This window comes from Thamnophis elegans, chromosome 11 (assembly GCF_009769535.1).
Source record: "Thamnophis elegans isolate rThaEle1 chromosome 11, rThaEle1.pri, whole genome shotgun sequence".
NCBI classification, from domain to species: domain Eukaryota; kingdom Metazoa; phylum Chordata; class Lepidosauria; order Squamata; family Colubridae; genus Thamnophis; species Thamnophis elegans.
In genome coordinates, this window is record NC_045551.1 from 6,393,157 (window position 1) to 6,415,869 (window position 22,713).

The 22,713-nt window shown below is 39.7% G+C and overlaps 1 protein-coding gene across 1 annotated transcript in view; it reads right to left on the reverse strand.

The window, feature by feature from the left end:
• CACNA1E (calcium voltage-gated channel subunit alpha1 E) overlaps positions 1–22,713 on the reverse strand; it is a 351,045-nt gene that overhangs the window by 85,424 nt on the left and 242,908 nt on the right. The window contains exons 22-26 of the mRNA XM_032226797.1: positions 14,437–14,608; positions 12,316–12,445; positions 6,447–6,506; positions 3,381–3,487; positions 728–739 (exon numbers count right to left, since the gene is read on the reverse strand). Coding sequence (XP_032082688.1) covers positions 728–739; positions 3,381–3,487; positions 6,447–6,506; positions 12,316–12,445; positions 14,437–14,608 — 481 coding nt within the window. The remainder of the gene's footprint in view (positions 1–727; positions 740–3,380; positions 3,488–6,446; positions 6,507–12,315; positions 12,446–14,436; positions 14,609–22,713) is intronic.

Sequence of the window (22,713 nt, forward strand, 5' to 3'; positions counted from 1 at the left end):
ACAAACAAACAGACAGAAATGTCATTTAAGGAGATAATAACTCAAGTAGAATCTCATTCAGCCATGGCTCATAAGATCCTTTGGTACTCAAGACTGGCATAAGACATTTGGGTATCTGAATAGCTGGTGGGTGGCTTCATCCAATGAAAGTGGCATATTCAATGTACTCAAAGGTTTGGGTTTTTTTTTTGCAAATGAGGCAGAAAGTACTCCATGTCTTTGACAGTAAAAGTACCACGTTAACCAATACATAACCAATGATCTGTGGCCTATGCCGTTCTATTCCCTTGATGTAATGTAAGCGGTGTTCTTTTTTTTAATCTCATTTCAGCTACGGGGTGTTGTGAGTAGCAACTTTTCACACTCCTCCGTGAATTGATTTTGAAACTTCTCCTTTTGACACGTTGCCAGAAATAGCAGGAAATTGATTTCTTTCAAACAGCTTGACAATCACAGCCCTTGGTGCAGAGTCAATATACTGTAGGCTGAAATTGTAGGCACAGAATGCTTTGCGATTGTTCCTAGTCTCGTGGGAAGCACAGATTGGAAACAGGACTTGCCGTGGGAAACTTTGCGAGAAGTTGCACGGCGCCTTCTCCTAGTGCTAACCCAAGCAAGCCTTTCTGATAGCAATGTAACAGACAGATAAGCAAACCAAATTCTTCGGTTCAAGGCCCATTTCCCTCACTTGAGTTCCCCCCCAAAGATAAACAAGAAACATAATTACCCCAAAGCATTCCTGTGAGTAAGGGCCCAGACGTACAGTCAGAAAGCCAGATTGATAGAGAGGTGGAAAGAAAACAGACAAGATCAGGGAATGGGCCATCAGCAGAAAGCAAAGGAACAAGGTGACTGTTGGAAGAAGATTTGCATCTGAAAAGAGCAACAGCCTCATCTCACAGCCTTGATATCCTGGCATTCCATTATTTTTTCCAACCCCAGAACCCACCTTCCTTCTCTCATTTGCATTGAGTCACTTTGCATGAGTCATTTCGGATATGATGTTTTGGTTGCTTTACACATGTTTAACATGCTTAATGGGATGGTGACAAATGTGTGTTTACAAGCTCAAATGTACACATGCATTCATCAGGAGGAGTGACTGGCTGTTATGCGTTGATTTTCAAAGCAGCGCTTGCTCCTTGGCAGCATTAATTAGTAAAAACAAACAAACAATAACTGCAGGAAACCCTAATCTCTCTAATTAAGTTCAATTTGGCCCCAAGCGACAGGTGAAACAGTCCTTAGCATCTTTCCAAGTGGAAAATTATTTTAGGCACCTTGGTGCAATTATGAGTTCGAATGCAGGGCAGTCAGCAGGAAACACGCTGGTTAACATTTGTTCAAACTACATGGCATAGTAGTAGTTCAGACTTGCACACAAGGGCAATTAACACACGTGGAACCCCTTGAAAGAAAGTGGCTCTGGGGAGAAATCTTCAAGTAACTTCTTTGATCCAAACTGACCTTTCTTGAAAACCAGCTATCAGAGTTTTATTATATGCTTTACAATACTCTCCAATTTAAATCTATGGATTTAAAGTTGTTTAGTTTCTGTGATTTTCACTCAAGGTACCCAAAGCACTGGCTTCTATAGGAAGGATCATGGATCATAACATAGAATTCTCCAGGTCTTAAAAGACGCCCAATCCTTAAAGGATTCTTGAAAATAAACCATCCATGAAGCTCAAACATATTTTGAAGAATTTGGTAGGGAACCTAAATACCAAAAGCAAAGAAGATAGGAAATTGTTTAGATTGACTGGTTCTTTCAAAATCAGAGGCACAACTCCAAGTACCAAATCAAGAAATGGCTGCCACGCTTCTTGAACAATTCTGATAAACATCTGTATTTATCCCCAAAGGCTCGGGACAGTCTGGCAAAAGAGTCAGAGAGTTTTGGTTCAGAGGTCAATTCATTTCTAAGAAATTAGTAAATACTCTAGGCCAAAACTGTGTTAATTTTGTACTTCTTTTGTTTTTGTGTGCTTAAAATCAATATCTTTTTACAAGTTCAGTGACAGTTTTTTTCTTTTATTGATGTATCAGATTGTGCATGAAGGTAGTTCCTTTCTTTCTTGAGATAGTTATTTTTTCCTAATATATTCTTTGGGCTCTGTAAAAAATAGAAGCCTGGGGAACATTTTAATAATATTATCTTGTGATCTTTTTCTCTTCTTCTGTTCAATAGCGTTCGATTCTTCATGGTTGACAAAACAAGTCCAGGCAGTATTCTTGGCAAGGTTTTTCAGAAGTTTTAAACATTTAAAAAAAAAAAGAGTTTAACCTACAGTACTTGTCATGTACTATACATTACGAAGTGGGTAGCTGTATACTTACCTCGCAGAATTCTGCAGACAGTATTAATATTTTGAAATTAAAATGTGATTTTATATGTTTCTCTTCTTTAAGTTTCCCTTTTCTTTATCTCTTGTGAGATGAGTCAGTCTCTCAAAAAAGGAGTGAGAAGGGTGCACTCAGTGGTGGGTTGCTTATCCCGTTCCAACCGGTTCGGTTGGAACGGGGCCGGCGGTGTCCTCGTGCACGCGTACAGTTCACGCATGCGTCTTAGCGCCTGCGGGATGCTCCAGCTGCTCGCGGAGAATCACGCAGGCGCTGTATGTGCCATCCAGCTGCTCACGGAGAATCGCGCAGGCGCTGTATGTGCCATGCGCCTGCGTGGAAGCGCAGAAGCCTTCAAAGACCGGTAAGGAGCGTGGGCGGGCGGGTGAGCCCTTCGCCATTCCCGGAAGTTACTTACTTCTGGGTTCGCCGACCAACCGGTTCGTGGGGACCGCCGCGAACCAGTTGAAATCCACCCCTGGTGCACTTCTTAAGACTATCCAGTGTCACATCAAAAGATAGGTAATGGCAAATTCCCCAAACCAGTAATATGAAGACCCAGAAAATTATAATAAGCATTTTAAAAGACTGATAATCCTAAAAGATGGATTTTGTGTGCATTCTGTATTGTTGTATTGTGAACTGAATGAATTGTATGATTTTAAAGCTCACCTTGTATATTCAGCTATACTCATCTTAATATAGAGAAAATAAGTCTAGAAGTTAGGCAAAATTCTGGCTCAATCAAGATTATTATTTTCTTCATATATCTGCCCTACTTTGCCTGCAGTTATGCCTTCTTACCGTCCATCCATCCAGTTAGAAATTTTTTTAAATCACATAAAATATATCTCCTCATATTTAATCATCATAAAAATGTCTGTGAGCGATGGCTAAACCAGCAAGGGAAACAAGCATGCTATTTTAAGTGATGTGATGTTTTTGAAGTAGCAGCCAATGAAATTTTGAGCATTGGTAGCATGGTTCTCATGTATGTAAAATGATCTGAACCCAGCCAAAAAAATGCAAATACTTACGCCAAGGCAAAGGCCATCAGAGCTCCAACAACCACAATGAAATCCAGGATGTTCCAAAGATCCCGAAAATAAGAGCCATCTTGCAGTATTAATCCCTGATCAATCATCTAAAGAAAGGTAAGGACAAGCTCTTATACTTTATACTCATAAGAATAGAAGAATAGCAATAGCAATAGCAATAGTTAGACTTATATACTGCTTCATAGGGCTTTCAGCCCTCTCTAAGCGGTTTACAGAGTCAGCATATTGCCCCCAACAACAATCCGGGTCCTCATTTTACCCACCTCGGAAGGATGGAAGGCTGAGTCAACCCTGAGCCGGTGAGATTTGAACCGCCAAACTGCTGAACTGCAGTCAGCTGAAGTAGCCTGCAGTGCTGCATTTAACTACTACGCCACCTTGGCTCTTATAACCTAAGCTCCAATTTCTGATTATGAGCTCTTTACATTCAAATCCCATTACTGAGGCAACAGTAAGCCTATATCCAAATACATACCTCCCAACGACCAACAAGATCACACAGGTTGGGCCTCCTCCGGGTGCCGTCAACCGGACAATGCCGGCTGGCGACTCCCCGGGGGAGGGCCTTTTCTGTTGCTGCACAGGCCCTGTGGAACGATCTACCTGCAGAGTTCCGGACCCTTACCACTCTCCCGGCCTTCCATAAAGCCGTTAAGACCTGGCTATTCCGGCAGGCCTGGGGCTGTTGATTGATATCCAGCCCCGTTTAGATGGAATGGGTGATGTGAATTTTAATACTGTATTTTTTATTTTATTCTATTTTTAAAATTTAAACGTTTCTTGTCTGTTGTGAGCCGCCCAGAGTCCCCTGGGAGTGGGCAGCATACAAATTCTAATAGACTTGAAACTTGAAACATATGGAGAAAGATAATCCACTCAAGCCTTAAGAGGTTGGGGGAGATGGATGTAGCAATAAAGTTACTTATAATTTCATTTTAAAATTAGTAAATAAAAAACGCCATCAGTTAGCTTCGGAAGTTAAATTCTGTCGAATTTGTTTTACATTATAGTACAGTTGAATCAGCAGGAGTATCACCAGAAGAGGACATGTCAGGTTGACCAAATCAAAATTGGGGCACTGCAACACAAATCACACTTCTTTTTTAATACGTGTTACAATAATGCATGCCTGCCTTAAAAAAGGAATGAGTTTGGACCGCCCTGCTTTGGTATCATTCTGACACAAGCAGTGGGATAAAAGGAATAAAAAGATTAGTTTGGGGGTCTGTTGTGATGCTAGAACTTACCTAACTAGTTTATGCTAAATATGTTCCCAAGAATGAGAGCTAGCGATTTTCTTCCAGTTATACAACAAAACGAAAAAGCAAACTAGGGCAAATTCATACAAAACCTATTTATAACTGTTTATAAGACTCATGCCTTAAAAAAATAGAAATGAAATCTGCTCAGCTAACTACCGACTATCAGCTGCTGAAAAAGAGGCCTCTTTGTTATCCCACAGAAGACATTTTCACACCATATAAAATCCATTACTTGAACAATACAAGTACTGTGTGAATTGGTTAAGGTGTTGGACTGAAAAGACTCAGGTTCAATTCTAGAAAAGCTCAAAGGGTGATTCATTCAGCCTAGTATCTATCTTTTTTGCTCAGCTGACCTCACTGGAGTGTTTTGACAAAAAAAAAAAACTAGGGGAGAAAGTGCTGGGTACACTGCCTTGAGCCCCTGGAGAAAAAGTGAAAGGTAACTTAAATAACACAAATTAACAGAATACAAATGTTTCTTAAATAGTCATTACACATCTAAAAAAGCTCAGTATCTTTCAGTTCTCTTAGAACTTATTTGGAGAAAAAAAAATCAGGAGGACAATTTTGCTTCCTAAATGCTGTGTCTTCTTTTAGAAACTCTGTTCAGTAGGAGTGACATTTGAGAAGTGATAGGGACGTGCAAAAAAGTTATGCTAAAAAAAGTCCAATTTTTCTCTTTCTGCTGAAGAAACTGTTTTATATTCTGTTCCTATAGAGGCCAACACTCGCCACCCACAAAGAGGAAGTTACCGTTTTTGTCATTATAAACTGAGATGGCACTAACATCTCAGCTACTGCTGCTCCCATATTAAAGTTGGCAGACTCGGTTAACTGCTGAAGAGATTAGCTTGGTCTTGGATAATTCTACCTTTTTAATTCAAAACGTTTCACTGTAATTTTACTATCGTTGTCGTTGTCGTTATTGTCATTTGCAGCACTCTGCAATACCTTAGTGTGGGTTTTGGGCATAATTCTCTGACATACCAAGAAGTGGAACAGATGACAGAGATAAGAGCCGAGGTGGCACAGTGCTTAGGGTGCAGTACTGCAGTCCACTTCAGCTGACTGTTATCTGCAGTTCAGCGGTTCTAATCTCACCGGCTCAAGGTTGACTCAGCCTTCCATCCTTCTGAGGTGCGTGAAATGAGGACTCAAACTGTGGGGGCGATATGCTGACTCTGTAAACCGCTTAGAGAGGGCTGAAAGCCCTATGAAGCGGTATATAAGTGTAACTGCTATTGCTATTGCTATAACCAAGGAAAGACAATTTGGTTTAGCCAAATTGTGAAATGAAAATGCTTTCGACATTACTTTATTGCCATCACAAAATTTCCCAGAAGGAAAGAAAAATTTCTAGAGCAATTTCTCTAAACCGGTATCTTCCAGAGGGTAATGGATTGCAACTCCCAGAATTCCTACAGTAGTTTGTTGAAAAAGTTATAATAAGTCTTAAGAGCCATCCCAACCGACTTCCTAAAAGATCAGAGCTCCTTCATTGAAGTTTAACTTCATTGAAGTTTAAAAAACATTTAATCATATATTAAATCATTCATTAATAATATATAGTAACAATCCTGCAAAAATCTCTCAGGGTCCAGCAAGTGGCAGTCTAAGGAAAACTCAGTTCTCAGAAATGTTGGATCTCAATTAATCTAGCCATTCTAGAGAATTTATTTGGAAGATCCATTTTCTTGAAAAGAGATGACGAAGCTCTATGGATATGAAACTGTCCACTGTCTTCCAGCTGACTCAGGAAAACACTTCTCTTCTCACTTACCTTAATAATCATCTCAAAGGTAAAGACTCCAGTGAAAACATAGTCAAAATATCTCAGGACCTGCAAAGAATGGAAACAATGGAACAGTGTGGAATAAGAAAGTATTGTCACGTTGCAGAATAAAATTGAAGGCCTATAAATTAAATAAATAAGTATAAAACAATCTCATTCTGAAGTTTAAACAATGGCAAGGAATGTTGGTTTTTTTTAAGAGCTTATATAAATAAGTTATACCTTATAACTTATATAACTTATAAAATGACAAGCCAGATCTGTGAAAACCCTCCTTTTTTAGATGTAACAGACTACTAAAACTAATGTCTTCAACATGACCTAGCAAACGGGTTTAGCACTTTTAACTGTTTTGTTTTGAAAGGACTTATTCTCATTAATAACACATTATATTTAACATGTGTTATATTATGACTTTTGAAATGAATAATGTCCAGAATACAATTCATTAGAAATATCTCCTCCATGTCCAGGGACAGGGTTCAAAAATGTTAGCAAGGGGTTCTCTGCCCGGTTGCTGGGTGGACGTGGCCTAGTTAGCCTCCTGCACCATGGCGACCAGGGGCGGATGTGTTTTTGCCCTCCTGGGGCTCCGGAGGCTTTCCTCAAGTCTCTGGGAGGGAGAAAACAGCCTCCCCAGGCTCCGGAGGCCCCCTGGAGTTCAGAAATGGACCCATTTTCCGCCTGTTTTTTGCCCTTCCTGAGCCTCTGCATGTGCCCTGCATTTATCTGCATCCAAAATGGGCCACATGCAGACTCCTGGGAGGAGTGGAGTGGGCAGGGCCAGCCAGGAGTGAGATTTGGGGGTTCTCTGGACTGCACAGAATCTTAGCTAGAGGTTCTCCCGAACCCCTGCGAACCCCCAGCAGCCCACCCCTGCCAATATCCATTCCCTGCCATGGAATGCAAGCTAAGGCTACCTGAAATCCTTGGTTCAAGACTGGAACAAGAAGAGGCTGGTGAAAATAAGTTTTTTTTTTCAAAATGGGAGGAAAAGATGGGAGGAAAAAAATGAAACCTAGCTTTCTCCTGTTTTAATAATACAAATACTTGGAGGTGATCAGTGGTGGGTTTCAAATTTTTTTAGAACCTATTCTGTAGGTGTGGCCTGTTTTGTGGGAGTGGCTCAGCGGTCATGTGACTGGGCGGGCATGACTTGGTGGGCGTGTAACCGGGTCGGTGTGGCCAACTTGGAAAATATGGTGAAACTCACTTAATAATGCTCTTGCTTTGCAACCAAAATTTTGGGTTCAATTGTGGTCATAAATTCTCTTTCTTTTTCTTTCTTCTTTCTTCTTTCTTTCTTTCTTTCTTTCTTTCCTTCCTTCCTTCCTTTCTTCTGTCTCTCTCCCCCTCTTTCTTTCTTTCTTTCTCTCTCTCTCTCCCACTTTCTTTTTCTTTATTTCTTTTTTGTTTCTTTCCTTCTCTCTTTCTCTTTCTATCTCTCTTTTTTCTCCCTCTCCCTTCCTTCCTTCCTTCTGTCTCTCTCCCCCTCTTTCTTTCTTTCTTTCTTTCTTTCTTTCTTTCTTTCTTTCTTTCTTTCTTTCTTTCTTTCTCTCTCTCCCACTTTCTTTTTCTTTATTTCTTTTTTGTTTCTTTCTTTCTCTCTTTCTCTTTCTATCTCTCTTTTTTCTCCCTCTCCCTTCCTTCCTTCCTTCCTTCCTTGTGTGTATCTCTCCCCCTTCCTTCCTTCCTTCCTTCCTTTTGGAACGGGTTCCAAAAGGTACACTAAATTTCACGAACCGGTTCTGGCGTACCGGTGCAAACTGGGAGAAACCCACCCTTGGAGGTGATTATACCAAGAAAGTGAGCAGTATCAATACTGTATCTGCTACCCACATTATCAAATGTAAACTGCTGTTAAAAATGGCAGTAACACCGTAGAACCTGCTTTAGAAGTTAGCAACCTCATCTGTCAGGTTGGACAACAATTTGAAGGGACCTTGGTACTCGCTGAACTTTCTTGCTTTCTTGCAAGGGACAATCAGATTTGGGTAATGAAACGTCTGCAAGGAAGCAACCAGGCTCAGAGAGCAGCAAGAACCTTTCATTTCAACCGCGAACTATAAACATTCTCCTTTTATTGGGGCAACAATTTCTACAATCTGGCTGCACCTTAAGCTTTGTGTACTTGCTGTTACGTCTGCTCTGATCTGTTTTCTGTCTGCCGCTGGCATTTTGCCACAGCAGCAAAATGATGTTCTTTGCTAAAAGACCACAGAGTCCCTTTCTTCAAGGAGCAGCCAGATGCTTGCAGAAAGCAAATGAGCAGGATCTGAATGCCATTGTGCACCCTCCTGCTCATGTTCCAGGGATTCAGAGGCATGTTTCCACCTACGTCCTGCCACACACTTTGGCACCATCCTGTAGTTATTACTGTGGAGCTCTCACACAGGCATTAGCTAGAACTGCTGAAAATGTAGCCTACACAAGCAATGGGCCTATCCTTTGAGGCCCCCTTTTCATCAAACTGAGAAATGCAGCTGTTTTAAGAAGTCTGCTTCTCTCCTGTGCCTAGGTACAGAAAAATCTAAAAGCCACTATTTTAGAAGTCAGTAGTGCTGTGTTGCCTTTCCCAATTTCTACATAAAACAACTGGCAATAACAGCAGCGTCCCTCTTCCAAGTTAATTTGCCACTCACACTGGTTAACTAATTATTGCCTTTGGGACTAGAGAAATCCATTCATCAAACTGGAGATTGGAAACTAAGAGCAAGCATTAATGGCCTCAGCAATTCAAATGTGTAAAATGAGGCAAGTCAGATGTTCTAAACTCCTGCAGTACGGAAAGTATAAATAACCACACTTCCCTCCCCGGCCCATTTTAAATTCTATTTCCTATTCTGGCTTTTTTAGTTCTCTTTCTTCCCTTTCCATGAATTCCTAATGTGTTCTTCTGAATAGTTTGAGTGAATTTCTTTGTTACCAAGTTCTTGTTTTTTTTTTCCTGATTCGAGAGCAAAGTGGGGGTTATTTTGTACACATCTACCCAAAGGAGTGGAGCAGAAGTGTCAAACTCAATTTCATTGAGGGCTGCATCAGGGTTGTGTTTGATATCGGGGAGAGGTGGCTAGGGTAGGCATAGCCGTGACCCATCAAAACCGCGGTCCACTAAAGCGCGCCCGATCAAAGCGCGTACGTGACGTCATCAGCAGCGCGACAAATAAAATTAAAAATAAATTAAATTAAAATTAAAATTAAATTAAAGCAAGCCGATTCACATAAAGGTAAGGGTTAGGTTTAGGGTTAGGGTTAGGTTAAGGGTTAGGTTTAGGGTTACGTTAAGTGTTAGGGTTAGGTTTAGGGTTAGGTTAAGGGTTAGCGTTAGGCTTAGCGTTAGGTTAAGGGTTAGGTTTAGGGTTAGGGTTAGGGTTAGGTTAAGGGTTAGGCTTAGGGTTAGGTTTAGGGTTAGGTTTGGGGGGGTTAGGGTAAGGTTTTCGCGTTAATTTTAAATTTACCGCTCACAGCATGCCGTTTTCGTCACGCTGTGATGACGTCACGTACGCGCTTTCGTCGAGCGGGCTTTAGTCTACCGTGGATTTGTGGTGGAACCGGCATAGCCAGCTGTTGTGACTCGCCTAGAGCCTTGGGAGCTGTTATCAGACTCTGACAGCGAGGGGGCTTTTGAGTCATGTTTGGAAGAGGAGGAGGGTTCTGGACAGGGGTCTGCCTCCGAGCAGGGCTCAGAGAGACTAGTTGGTCCCCAGGTAATGGCTGAGCCTTGGGCCAGTGGTGAGGACATAAGAGAGACTGAGCCTTGGAGCAGTGGGGAGGAGACAAGAGAGGCTGAGCAAGAACCCTTCTGTGAGTATTTTCAGGATGCACGTAGGAGACGAGCTGACCGACACAACGGAGGACTCCGGGAGGTTATTGAAACCAGATGTGCCTCGTTAGAGGCTTCCCTTAGGGATAAAAGGACTGGTGGTGCCACGCCCTGCTCACAGAAGTCAACGTTCCTTGATCCTGGATTGTGGTTTCTTTGCTGTGCACTTCGAAAAGTGATTTGACTTCTGTAACCCTGATTCGTGGAGACTTTGGGAAGAAGGGCTTTGCTTCCGTTTGGATTCTTCTTGTATTTGCCGTAAGAAAGATTTATGTTTGAGTCCGTTTATCTTCTGGCAGAGACTTTAATTAGTTTAGTTTGGCTCGCAGCCATTTGGAAACTGAGAACTGATAAAGAGAATTCCCTTTCCTTTTATTTGCCTGTCGTCTGTTAACCAGTGAAGGAGGGGGGAACAGAACAGCCAGCTAAACATCACTCATGTTGGGGCACCTGTGGTGGCCTGAGTGCTCTGCCAGCAAAAATGGAGCTCGGGAGGGTTGCACATGGCAGAGGGTTGCAGGAGGCCAACACAGCCAAAAATGGAGCTTGGGGGGCTCATGCACAGCCCTCCCAAGCTCCATTTTTGCTGGCAGACACACCATGGGCCAGTCCTTCGCTGTTTCCAGGGTGGCCCCTTGGGCCAGATCTAATCACTCCATGGGCCGGATTCGGCCTGCGAGCCTTGAGTTTGACACCCCTGGAGTGGAGCATTAGCACCAGTGGTGGGATTCAGCCAATTAGCACCTATTTGGGAGAACCTGTTGGTAACTTTCTAAGTAGTTCAGAGAACCAATTGTTGGAAAAAAATCTCCTTTTGTTTTTCCCACTTTGCAGGGCTAATCATGTAAGGAAGGCAGGAAGGAAACATTCTAGTGTTGTTTCTAACCTAATCTTTATTGATCTGCTTACAGAAACTGCCTCTCCGGTTAACCCTCATTACATTGGAACAGTTAAGGCGAAGTGCCCAACGACCTGAGTGACCTTGAGTTGGCCAAGCCCATCCAGTCACATGGCCACCGAGCTCCACCTACCCAGATAGTCATTAGGGCAGAGAACCAGTTGTTAAATTATTTGAATCCCACCACTAATCAGCACACAGGCTGCCAGCTTCCTATAAGATGGTAGGTGTATTGGGTAAGACTTTCAGATATTAATTATGGTTAGTGGGTCATTGCTTGATAGTGTGGGCAACCAGAAAGCCAGTCCTTGTCTAATCCCAACCATCTCCTACATTTTTCACTTCCATGCTTGGTTCTTCCTATCCTCCACCTAGGTTTAACAACTATGAAGTATTGCTTGTCAATTTCATTCTTTCCACAGCTGTTAAGAACATTCTTGTCCATTAACGTCTCAATATGAAGTTTGTACGGCCGCTCAAAGTGACTTATGGAGATGGGTTGCCATATAAAATAAATGAATAAATGCATGGTTTACCTTTTTATTGGTCAGATTTTATGTCTATGGATTCCAGCAAGGTATTTAAATAGGTTGCTGGTATGTGTGACTATTCCAAATGTTAATTCCCATGATTTAAGTTGGATTTTTGTGACAATCATAGGCAAGAACAGTGAAAAGAGAACTTTTACTATTGGGAAGCAAGTAACTACTTGCTATGACTAGCTTTAGCTATTGAATAACATCCTGGGAAATACATCACTCTTCACCACTGAATAAATAAGCTTCTACCCCTCTTATTATAACTGAAATTAAACAATTAGTAGAATCTTGTGCTACAATTTGTCGTGATCTAAAATATTCAAAAATACAGATTGGGAAATTGGATGTTTGATTCCTCCTACCCATTATAATTAAACGAATTCAGATAGGACAAAGTCTCTTCTCCTCTCTCTCTCATATGCAATGGAGATTTCAAGACCCAATCAAATCCAAAATAGGCAGCAAGAGATGAAACATGTATATTTTCTGAGCCTCTGTTTACTTTTATAATTATAAAGTAGATGCGGAACATGAATCCAGGTACACTAAGACCAAAAAGAGCAATACAGAATTGTCAAGTAATTACTGAGTGATTACTTTATTTCTCTCTGAGTTGGTCAGGACAGGATCCTCGGCTGCCAAGGCGATGCTGCTTGCTGCAATCACAAGAAGGATACACATCTCAAAGTAGCGCAGATTGACAACGTAGTGGCAAGCTCTTCGGATTCTGTCAAAAAAACCACAAACCCATACAATGGCCACAGCATTAAACAGAATTCTGATCATTTGAAACGGAAGCATTTATTTAGCAGTTGTACTATCTTCCTAGTCTTATAGTAATCCTATAAGCCAGAAGTGGACAATTCCTACCTCTGTAGAAGATGGCTAAATTAATTCATATATATATTCACACACACACACACACACACACACACACACACACACACACACACAAACACTAATCTTTCAACACAGAATGAAATTAAAGAAGTACTATAAATCTTTTAATTCTATATTATCAGTATAATGATGATGATGATGATGATGATGATGATGATGATGATGATGATGATGATGATGATGTAAAGAACAAAAATCTACTGAAGGCCCAACAGATGAATCAAGAATACAGAAAAGATATGATAAAATCAAGAATGGAGAGTTGGCAGAACAAAGCACTGCATGGCCAATTTCTGGAAAAAATAAAAGATAAAGTGGACAGGGAACAAACTTGGTTATGGATAACAACAGGTACATTAAAGAAAGAAACAGAGTCATTAATCCTGGCTGCGCAAGAACAAGCTATCCACAAAAATGCCATTAAGGCCAAAATCGAAAAATCCTCTGATGATGCCAAATGCAGACTTTGCAAAGAAGCTGATGAAACTGTTGATCACATACTCAGCTGCTGTAAAAAAATTGTGCAGACTGATTATAAACTGCGGCACAATTCAGTAGCACAAATGATCCATTGGAATTTGTGCAAAAATTATAATATTAAAACAGCAACAAACTGGTGGGAACATCAGCCTGAAAAAGTCACCGAAAATCAGATGGTCAAGATCTTGTGGGATTTCCGTATACAAACGGACAAAATACTGGCGCATAATACACCAGACATCACACTGGTTGAGAAAAACAAGGTCACAATCATAGACATCGCAATACCAGGCGATAGCAGGGTCGCCGAGAAGGAACATGAAAAAAATCGCAAAATACCAGGACTTAAAAATCGAAATTCAATGACTATGGCACAAACCAGCAGTGGTAATTCCAGTGGTAATTGGCACACTGGGTGCTATTCCAAAAGCACTGGAATTACATTTAAAACAGTTAAAAATTGACAAAATCACCATCAGTCAAATGCAAAAAGCTGCACTGCTTGGATCTGTACGCATATTATGAAAAATATTATGAAAAGATGGTGTCACAAAGTGAACTTTTTGTTATGGAACAAATTCCGCAACATGATCCTCTAATGCTACGGACAAGTTGATCTCTATCTAAAAGTGTGTAATAGATGGAATTCTCATTTTGGTTTTCCCCCTATGAAACAATTTCTCTCATATAATCCTTTTGATTAAAATAGTATGGCTGATGGAAGCTAGCCAATATCTTTATCATCCAAATATGAGTTGTTAAGAAATCTACTGGTTTTAGCCAGTTAGATAATTCTGATTTGCTGGATAAGATCCAGAGCATCTGGCTGGATGAGATAATCTTTCTTGATTGGCAGTGACAGCTCATGTCTTCCCAAAAGCCAACTTTCCATTACTTTTCAAATTCTATAACCTGAGGATGTTGTTGGAAAATAAGAGGGGGGGAGAAGCTGCCCCAACTCAGAGGGGCAGGCGGGTTCTCCTTTGTGGCTGACAGGAATCCTTTTCATTTTCCATTCTGTTTCTCTTCTACCTTTAGTGAACCTGTGCTGTGGGATCTCCTTCTATGAAGTGATTTATAGTAGATGCACAATCAATTTAATGCAATTATGTTTTGGTCTATGACTTGTATAATTCTATGCACCCTGGAGTTTGCTGTATATAATAGATACTCCTAATGGGTAGCAATAGGGGCAATCTATTTCCCCGTGGCATTACTGAACTTCCTGTTTCGAACACGTGATCACATTTTAAAAAAACCCAACCCACTGTTCTCTGAAATAGACCAATATTATTAAGCGATTCCGGAAAGAAAGGAAATGAATGGAATATATCTCACGGGTTTGTGGTGCTGAAAATAAACATGGAACTGTGTGGCACCATTGGTTTGCCTGTCTCGGAGCTCTTCTCCTTTTTTCTCTTTTTATTCTTCTTCTCTGCCTCCACCGCCTCCTCTTCCTTCGTTTCTGCCTCCTTCAGTGGACTGGCCTCTCCATCTGTCTTGTTGCTAACTGCAAAATGAACAAATCTTGTTAGTCCTTTGCCTAGGAAGAAGAATGCAGTGAATGAGCATTTGATAGCAGGGCCCCCGGAAAATAGAAAAGAATTACGCACCACGCAAACACATACAAACACAGAGAGAGAGAGAGACAGAGAGAAAGAGAGAGAAAGAGAGAGAGAGAGATTGCTAAAGGTAAGAAATAGCAATAGCAGTTAGACTTATATTCCGCTTCATAGGGCTTTCAGCCCTCTCTAAGCAGTTTACAGAGTCAGCATATTGTCAACAACAATCCGGGTCCTCATTTCACCCACCTCGGAAGGATGGAAGGCTGAGTCAACCCTGAGCCGGTGAGATTTGAACAGCCAAACTGCAGAACTGCAGTCAGCTGAAGTAGCCTGCAGTGCTGCATTTAACCACTGCACCACCTCGGCTCTAGGAATGGAAAGGAATGACAAAAGCAGATAGAGTACCCAATACTACGTACGTACGTACGTCTGTCTGTCTGTCTGTCTGTCTGTCTGTCTGTCTGTCTGTCTGTCTGTCTGTCTGTCTATCTATCTATCTATCTATCTATCTATCTATCTATCTATCTATCTATCTAAAGGTCTGTGTGTGGTGTGCTTCAGCATAACTCTGGAAGACCTCGAGCAGTTTGAACCAAATTTGGTACACAGATGACTTACTCTCTGGAAAAAAAACACTGTGGGGGGTAAACTACCTCTAGCACCCCTCAGGGTTCTGTTAAAAACAGCCTGTTGTGCCTTAAAATGGTTTCTACTGTACAGCGCAATAGAGTTGTCATAGTAACCGTTTGACAGTACTCCACAAGGGGGCTCCCTCTGGTAAGAGGGAAAATCCAGCATTAGAAATTACGTTTGGTGGTCCGGACATTTCCCCCCTATAAATAAATTCCCCTGGCAGCACCAGGTTATGAGTAGAATGTGAATAGCAACCCATGCTGGAAAACCGAAACGTTCAGTTCCGAGTAGAAGGAATATGTGCATACAGTTTTTACAAAGATTACATCCTGCACAGTAGCAATTGAAATTACGGGCCAAGAAAAGTAAATTCTGCAAACTGTAATTTGCATATTTTAACCTTCAACTGTCACTGTTTCCCATAACTTATTTTTGTACTTGTAATTCAATGGAAGGGAAAGGAGAACTGCTATGGAAATAAAGACCCCTTGTAATCTTGTAGATGTGTTGCCCTGTCGAAACATGTGCAGAACATACAATTCTCCATTCATCCCCAACCAGGTACAAGAAAATAATATGAACATCTGGTTTATCCAAAGTGTGGTGTGATAAGTTAACACTTGGTAAATCCTCATCTTTCTTCATATATTTGAGTGCAAGGGCTAGAAATATGGCTCTTTTTAAAAATAAAAATGGAGACTTTCAGAATGGTGTGCCCTTTAGCACATTCCAGACTTGTTTAGTTCTGCAGGCAAATCATAGAATGTACTTAACTCTTGTCTACTATTTATTTTCACAGCTGCTGTAGTGCAAATCACATACCTCTGGAATTGCAGTTTAAAGATACAATTTCTACCAAGAAAAACATGCCATTAATTGCTATCTTATATTCTCAACACCTGGCTATGAAGCTGGTGAGATGGAGATCAGAAGAGAGGAGGACGGGGAGAGGGCATAAGAGGGGGCCAAATCGAAGAGACAAACATATTTTTGCAATAGTTTTGTGTAATTAATATCCAGATTTCATAGGGAGTTTTTAATTGTGAAGACAAAGAGAAAGCACTCGGTAGCCTTTTCAGACTGAGAAAGCAGTTGGATTGAATGCTATGAAATTATCTTACTGGAATGAGTATTCTATTTTTACAACTCCTATATCTAAGGCATCCAAATTAATTGAAGTTTTGGAATTATCTATACATTATTTTTAGGCCTAGCCTGACATCTCTCTCTCTCTCTCTCTCTCTCTCTCTCTCTCTCTCTCTCTCTATCTATCTATCTATCTATCTATCTATCTATCTATCTATCTATCTATCTAGTGTTATATATGTGCTGATAAATAAATAAAGGGAGACTAGTATAGATCTATTTCAAGCTATTTATCTCTCATCAGCTAGCCATACCCTTATTGGGATTTGAACCTGTGCTATATTACATCTTAGGCAAACGTCTTAGCCATTAAGCCACAAGTTCTCCTCCTTATCAGCTGAAGCTAGGGAAGAAGGTATATATTTAGTGTCACAACCCCTGGTAAGCCCCAATTATGGGAGGAAGCTAACAGCTTCCATCTATATCTATATCTATATCTATATCATCTATCTCTATCTCTATCTCTATCTCTATCTCTATCATCTATCTATCTATCTATCTATCTATCTATCTATCTATCTATCTCTATCTCTCTATCTATCTGTATCTGTATCTGTATCTCTCTATCTGTATCTCTCTATCTCTATCTCTATCTCTATCTCTATCTCTATCTCTATCTCTATCTCTATCTCTATCTCTATCTCTATCTCTATCTATATCTATATCTATATCTATATCTATATCTATATCTATATCTGTCTGTCTGTCTGTCTGTCTGTCTATCGATCTATCTAAATTATGGAGGATTTTCTTTTGGGTTTGGTTGTATTCCTTCCCTGAAAAAAAGAAATCAGTAGCAAAATATTATTTCCGTGGCATCTGTCTTTGCAATAGCTGCCTACTTCCACATAGTACCAAAAATAAATAAATGAGATTTATTTAAAAAAAGAAAAAGAAGGGAGGGTACCCTTGTACCCTTGATTCATCATTATTTACAGAAGAAATGCTTTCTTTAGTGATGGAAGGCTTTGCCAAAAATTAACTGAAAATTCATCCATACATGAAATGGAGAAAGGGGAAAAAAGTGAATAGGTAGAGGAAAAATCAAGAAAAAGAACTGAAAGTGGCTAATTAAAAAAGGCTATGGGCAGAGGAGCACTAAGAGGGCAAAGCTTAGGGGCTGAATATATACACACAGGCACACACAAACACACACAAACACAAATGAAATGGCTCAGTTTTTTGGCTTACAAATTCACAGTAAAAACAGTACAGTATTGTAATCAGCAATAAAATATAATCAAAAGTGATAATGTTATATTCATAAAAACGTAGTGTCAGGCCTGCAATTATATTCTTTTTAGAATTTTGGCCTGCCACACTTTCTCTTATTTCATTATGTTTCTTTAGTATAGTTGATGGGAGGGGGGAATAGAAAGAAGTAGGATTGTGGAATGTATTGTTGTCATTCTTTTCTAGAAGACCAAGGTCATATTTTGTCTCCGCACTTTTACACCTGACCGGAAGCAGCTGGGTGGAGACGCCAGCGTGGAAGAAGAAGATTGGACCATGTGATGGATTGTGGATGTGGGGACAAGATCATGAACTTTTAACTGGGTGGGATTCTGATGTCATTTCCAGAATTGGGATTAACACAGATGTGCTAAGATGTCTGGTTTATTAAATTGGAACTATAAGAATAATTTTGCAAGTTTACATCCTATTCTTATGCGTGCCAGTGCTGTGTGTGAGGTAATTTAAGGTGGTTCTGACAAGTGTCGTCGGCATCTTCATATCCGGTCACATGGGCGGCAAGCCACTCCCACAAAGGAGGCCACACCCACAGAGAAGGTTCGAACAATTTTTGAAACCCACCACTGCTTCCATGGCTTGCTCTTGTTACCCTAAAACAAGCACTGCATCCCTCTTCATAAAACAATATAACATATATATTTTGCTGGTGTTAGAGATAATTACGAAAAACCACATCCCCATCCTAAAAACTGCTTTCTCCATGCTTCTTATTGGTGCCCTTGTTTCTCCAAAAGTAAAAAGATTGTGCCAGCAATCAATCCCTGACCCTACAAAACAGTATGAACTGAGAAATGGGAAATTCACAGAACATCACAATAATAAGCACTATGCAAATCATTCACGTTTCAAACACATTTTTGTTTTAAATGTGAAATAAAGTTGTTCAAACCTCGCCAGGAGTGTCCTGACGCTGTCCTGACCATTTCTGAAGCACTCCAAACTCCAAATAGACCTCTTTCATGTTCAAAAAACCTATTTCAAAAAGGGACTGTTTAAACCAGGGGTAGTCAACCTTTTTATACCTACCGCCCACATTTGTATCTCTGTTAGTAGTACAATTTTCTAACCGCCACCGGTTCCACAGTGATGGTGATTTATAAAGTAGGGAAGTAACTTTACTTTATAAAATTTATAAAGCAAACCCCTACCGCCCACCATGAAAGCTGGAACGCCCACTAGTGGGCGGTAGGGACCAGGTTGACTACACTTGTTTAAACTTTGGAACACTTAAAGCGGATCAGAGAGGCGCATGCACCGAAGCAGGAAAAGAAACTGATGGCTTGATAGAGCATCCCAAGGTGAGTCTCCACAGGCCCAGTGCCTCTGGAGACCCAGTGGGGGAGTGGGGAAGAGGCAGGGAGAATGTTGCAGTGCCTCTGCCATCGTTCATAACTGTGAACAACTGCCATGATGCTGCAACATTCGCAACTTTGGGACTGTGTCGTAAATCCTGGGTGGGGGTGGGGGGGACTGCTATGTTATAACTTCGAACAGTTGCTATGTGAACTGTCATAACCGGAGGATTACGTGTATTTCAAGCCCAAAGGAGGCTTAAAAGTCTTCACATATTTCCAATCTTTTGCTCTATATAATATTGTATTGTACGATTATGTTGTACGTTCATTACGTTATATTACATTATATATCATTGTCATTATATTATAATATTTTAATATGTAGTATGTGCTGTATATGTTATACTGGATGGATGGACGGGCAGATGGATGGACAGACAGACACAGATAGACAGAGATAGATAGATGATAGATAGATAGATAGATAGATAGATAGATAGATAGATAGAGATAGAGAGATTGATGGATGGATGGTTGGATGATAGGAATACTGCCAATGGAGAGAGAGAGAGAGAGATTGGTGGATGGATGATAGGAATACTGAAGAGAGAGAGAGAGAGAGATGGATAGATGGATGGATTATAGGAATACTGGCAATAGAGAGAGGGAGAGATGGGTGGGAAAGGATGGGAAAGGTACAAATGGATTGTCCTCTTTCTTGAAGGTGATAATGCCAATAATCTACCAAGAAGTTGGGGTAGTTAGCAATATATTATTTTTAACAGCTAAGCAGCAGTGACCTACAGCTACCCAATATGCTTCAAGTGATACATGTCTGCCTCCAGAAATGTTTTATTTGAATAGCAGGAACTAACAGATAACACTTAATAGGAAGATACATTTGTTCTCAAAATATGCTTGAAACATATTTTTTTCCCTGAGACAAAAAAGCTCTGGATAATTTGTTAGATTTCCATAATAAATATTTTAGTACCATTACTCTGGATTTTTGCCTTCCTTTTCTTGAAGATGGTTTGCAGAATCCTTTTCACTCATTGGTTTTGTGGTCCAATAATAATAATGGTGGATTATATTTGCTATCAAGAGTCATCACACTCATGGGAGGAGCCACGTCACGATGTCACAACGTGCGGTCTCGATACTCCGAGACTACCGTTGACGCTTTTGCCACTGGACGGTCCATTGAGACCTAAACTGTCCCATAGAGACAGTGATCAGGAAGACGAAGCCTTGCTGGTCTCAGGGACATCGCAAAGTCCATGATCGACCCAAGGGAAGCGCTTCAAGCCAGCGATAAACAGGAAGCCCCCAGGCTGATGAAATTGGGACGCTCCAAAGGGAAGGATATAAGAAGAGAAAGTGAGTCCATCTGGTGAGGTATTTTTTTCTATTTTGCCAGAGACTGCCCAAAGAAATTTTTCTTTAAAGCCAAATTAGATCCTTAAGCAAAAGAACTCAGTGGCAAAACTAACCCTAATTGGATTGCTGTGGAAAACTTTTTTTTTCTTTGTAACTATTCTTTGTGGATTGAAGTGCTAGCAATGTTTCTCATTTCTCCTCTTAAAGTGAACGGATTGATTTTTTTTCTTCTGCTTTTTGTTGCTTTAGTTTTTTGACTTCTGTATTAAAACCTTCCTTCTTATTTTAACAATTCTTCCTATTACTTGTTCTTAAATTTCACTAAAAGAAATCTAAAGAACTTCGTTTCCTATAAGCCAGAGATAAATATTATAAAGTGAAAAGTAGCAACACTGCCCCTCGAAGGTCAGAGGCTGGGGTTTTGGAAACAACGTATCTATTTTCTTTCCTTCTTTGACTTCACTGACTTTGTAGCTGAAGGGTTTGCAACTTGTTTACAGAAACTGATAAAGATCAAGGGCACAAATTGTTTTCACAGGTGCTTCTGAGAACTATTTTTGCAGGGGAAAGAAAGGGGGGAAACAGAACCCTTCTTCTTTGAAGAGCATAAAAGAACGTGTGTTCAAGTCAATCTAAAATAAAAAATAAAAGAGGCCTTGAAGGTTAGAGTGGCAATGGCTATTAGTTTTTTTTCTCTTTTCTTTCTTTCTTCTGTTTTGGAAACATGGATCAATATTCAGATGAGGAAACCTTAAAATTCTAAAATATCTTGGCTGGAATTCAAAATCTATTGGAAGGATATGGGAGAAGAAGTTGGAAAGACTAGTCTTCCTCACAGCAAAAGATGATGGGGTTGAAGCCCCCAAAATTAAAGGGGAGAATGAAGATATAGAAGATAAAGATAAGACAATAGATGAATTTATTAATGGAGCAAATGTGGGTGAAAGTGGAAAGAAGGGAATATGGAAATGGGAATTTGACAAATTGGAGCTCTACCCCCAGATTCCAGGACAAAGAAGAAGAAAAATAGTAATGATGATGGACTTAAGAAGAGAATTTTTTTCAGAAGCAAGATTGACAACCAAAGACAAGCTAATTTTAGTAGCAACTGGTGGGCAATGAGATTATCTGAGAGACCCTTCAAGCAACAAAGTGAGGAGATAAGTCTATAAAAACCTTATAAAGGAGATAAAAAGAAGACTGACACCATAATTGGCAAGAGAGATAAGACTGTTTTGTTACTGGAAAGATACAGGTTGACAATGAAAGTTGATAATAAAAAATTAGTTGATTTTAGTGATTAATAAGTAAGAATTTTGTAACTCTTAGATTGTTTTAGATTGTTATCAAATGTTTATTCACTAATAATTAATTAACTATAATAATAATAATGAAATGATAATGGTTATAGCGTAATGATATATACATGTATTGGCAATCTAGTAAAAGAAATTTGGATATAAATTGCAAATTGTGACTTGGGAAAAAGACCTATAAATTTTATTAACAAATTTTTATTTAGATCTTGTTATAAAGGTGTAAGGTTTTTTTGGAGGGGGGTCTGATGAGAGGAGATGGGGCATAAATAGTAAATGATTTTTAGCCAATTATAATAATGACAAGGAAATGTCAATTGACATTGTTTAACAATATATACATTCTATGGTATTGGCAAAATAAAATGGATTTGAATTGTGAGCCGCCCTGAGTCCCCTTTGGGGAAAAGGGCGGCATATAAATGAAATCAAATCAAATCAAATCAAAAGTAACTTGGATATAAATTCTAAACAGTGAGTTGGGGGGAAAAGGGGGAGGGGAAGGTTTAGAAACTTTATTAATTGACTTTTATTTAAAAGATGTTATAAAGGTGTAATGTTATTGGAGGATTTTTTGAAATAGCTAATGAATGCCATTATGTGGTTGTGTCTTTAAGTATGAATGATTTCAGGTAAAAGCATGTTCAAATAATTGTAGTCAAATAAGAATTGTGGTACATTGATAGTAAGATATACAAAGATTTTTGATTTAAAGTGTATAATCTAATATGAACTATAAGTAATGACTGTAGAAGAAATGCACGAAAGTTATCTGTAACCAATCGACACGCTTTCTACAAGATGCAACGAAGGATGATTCTTTTTTGTGTTTTTGTTCAATTAAAATAAAATAAAAATTTTCAAAAAAAAAGAGTCATCACACTCACAACACCAAGATTTTTCAGCTTTGTTTCCCAATTTTGGGGTGTAAATAACAGTACAGCTAAATTTCTGATAGCAAATGGATAGGATGTTGTCAATTTTTAAAGTTCCATTTTAATTTTTTAATTTTAATTTAAAATTTAA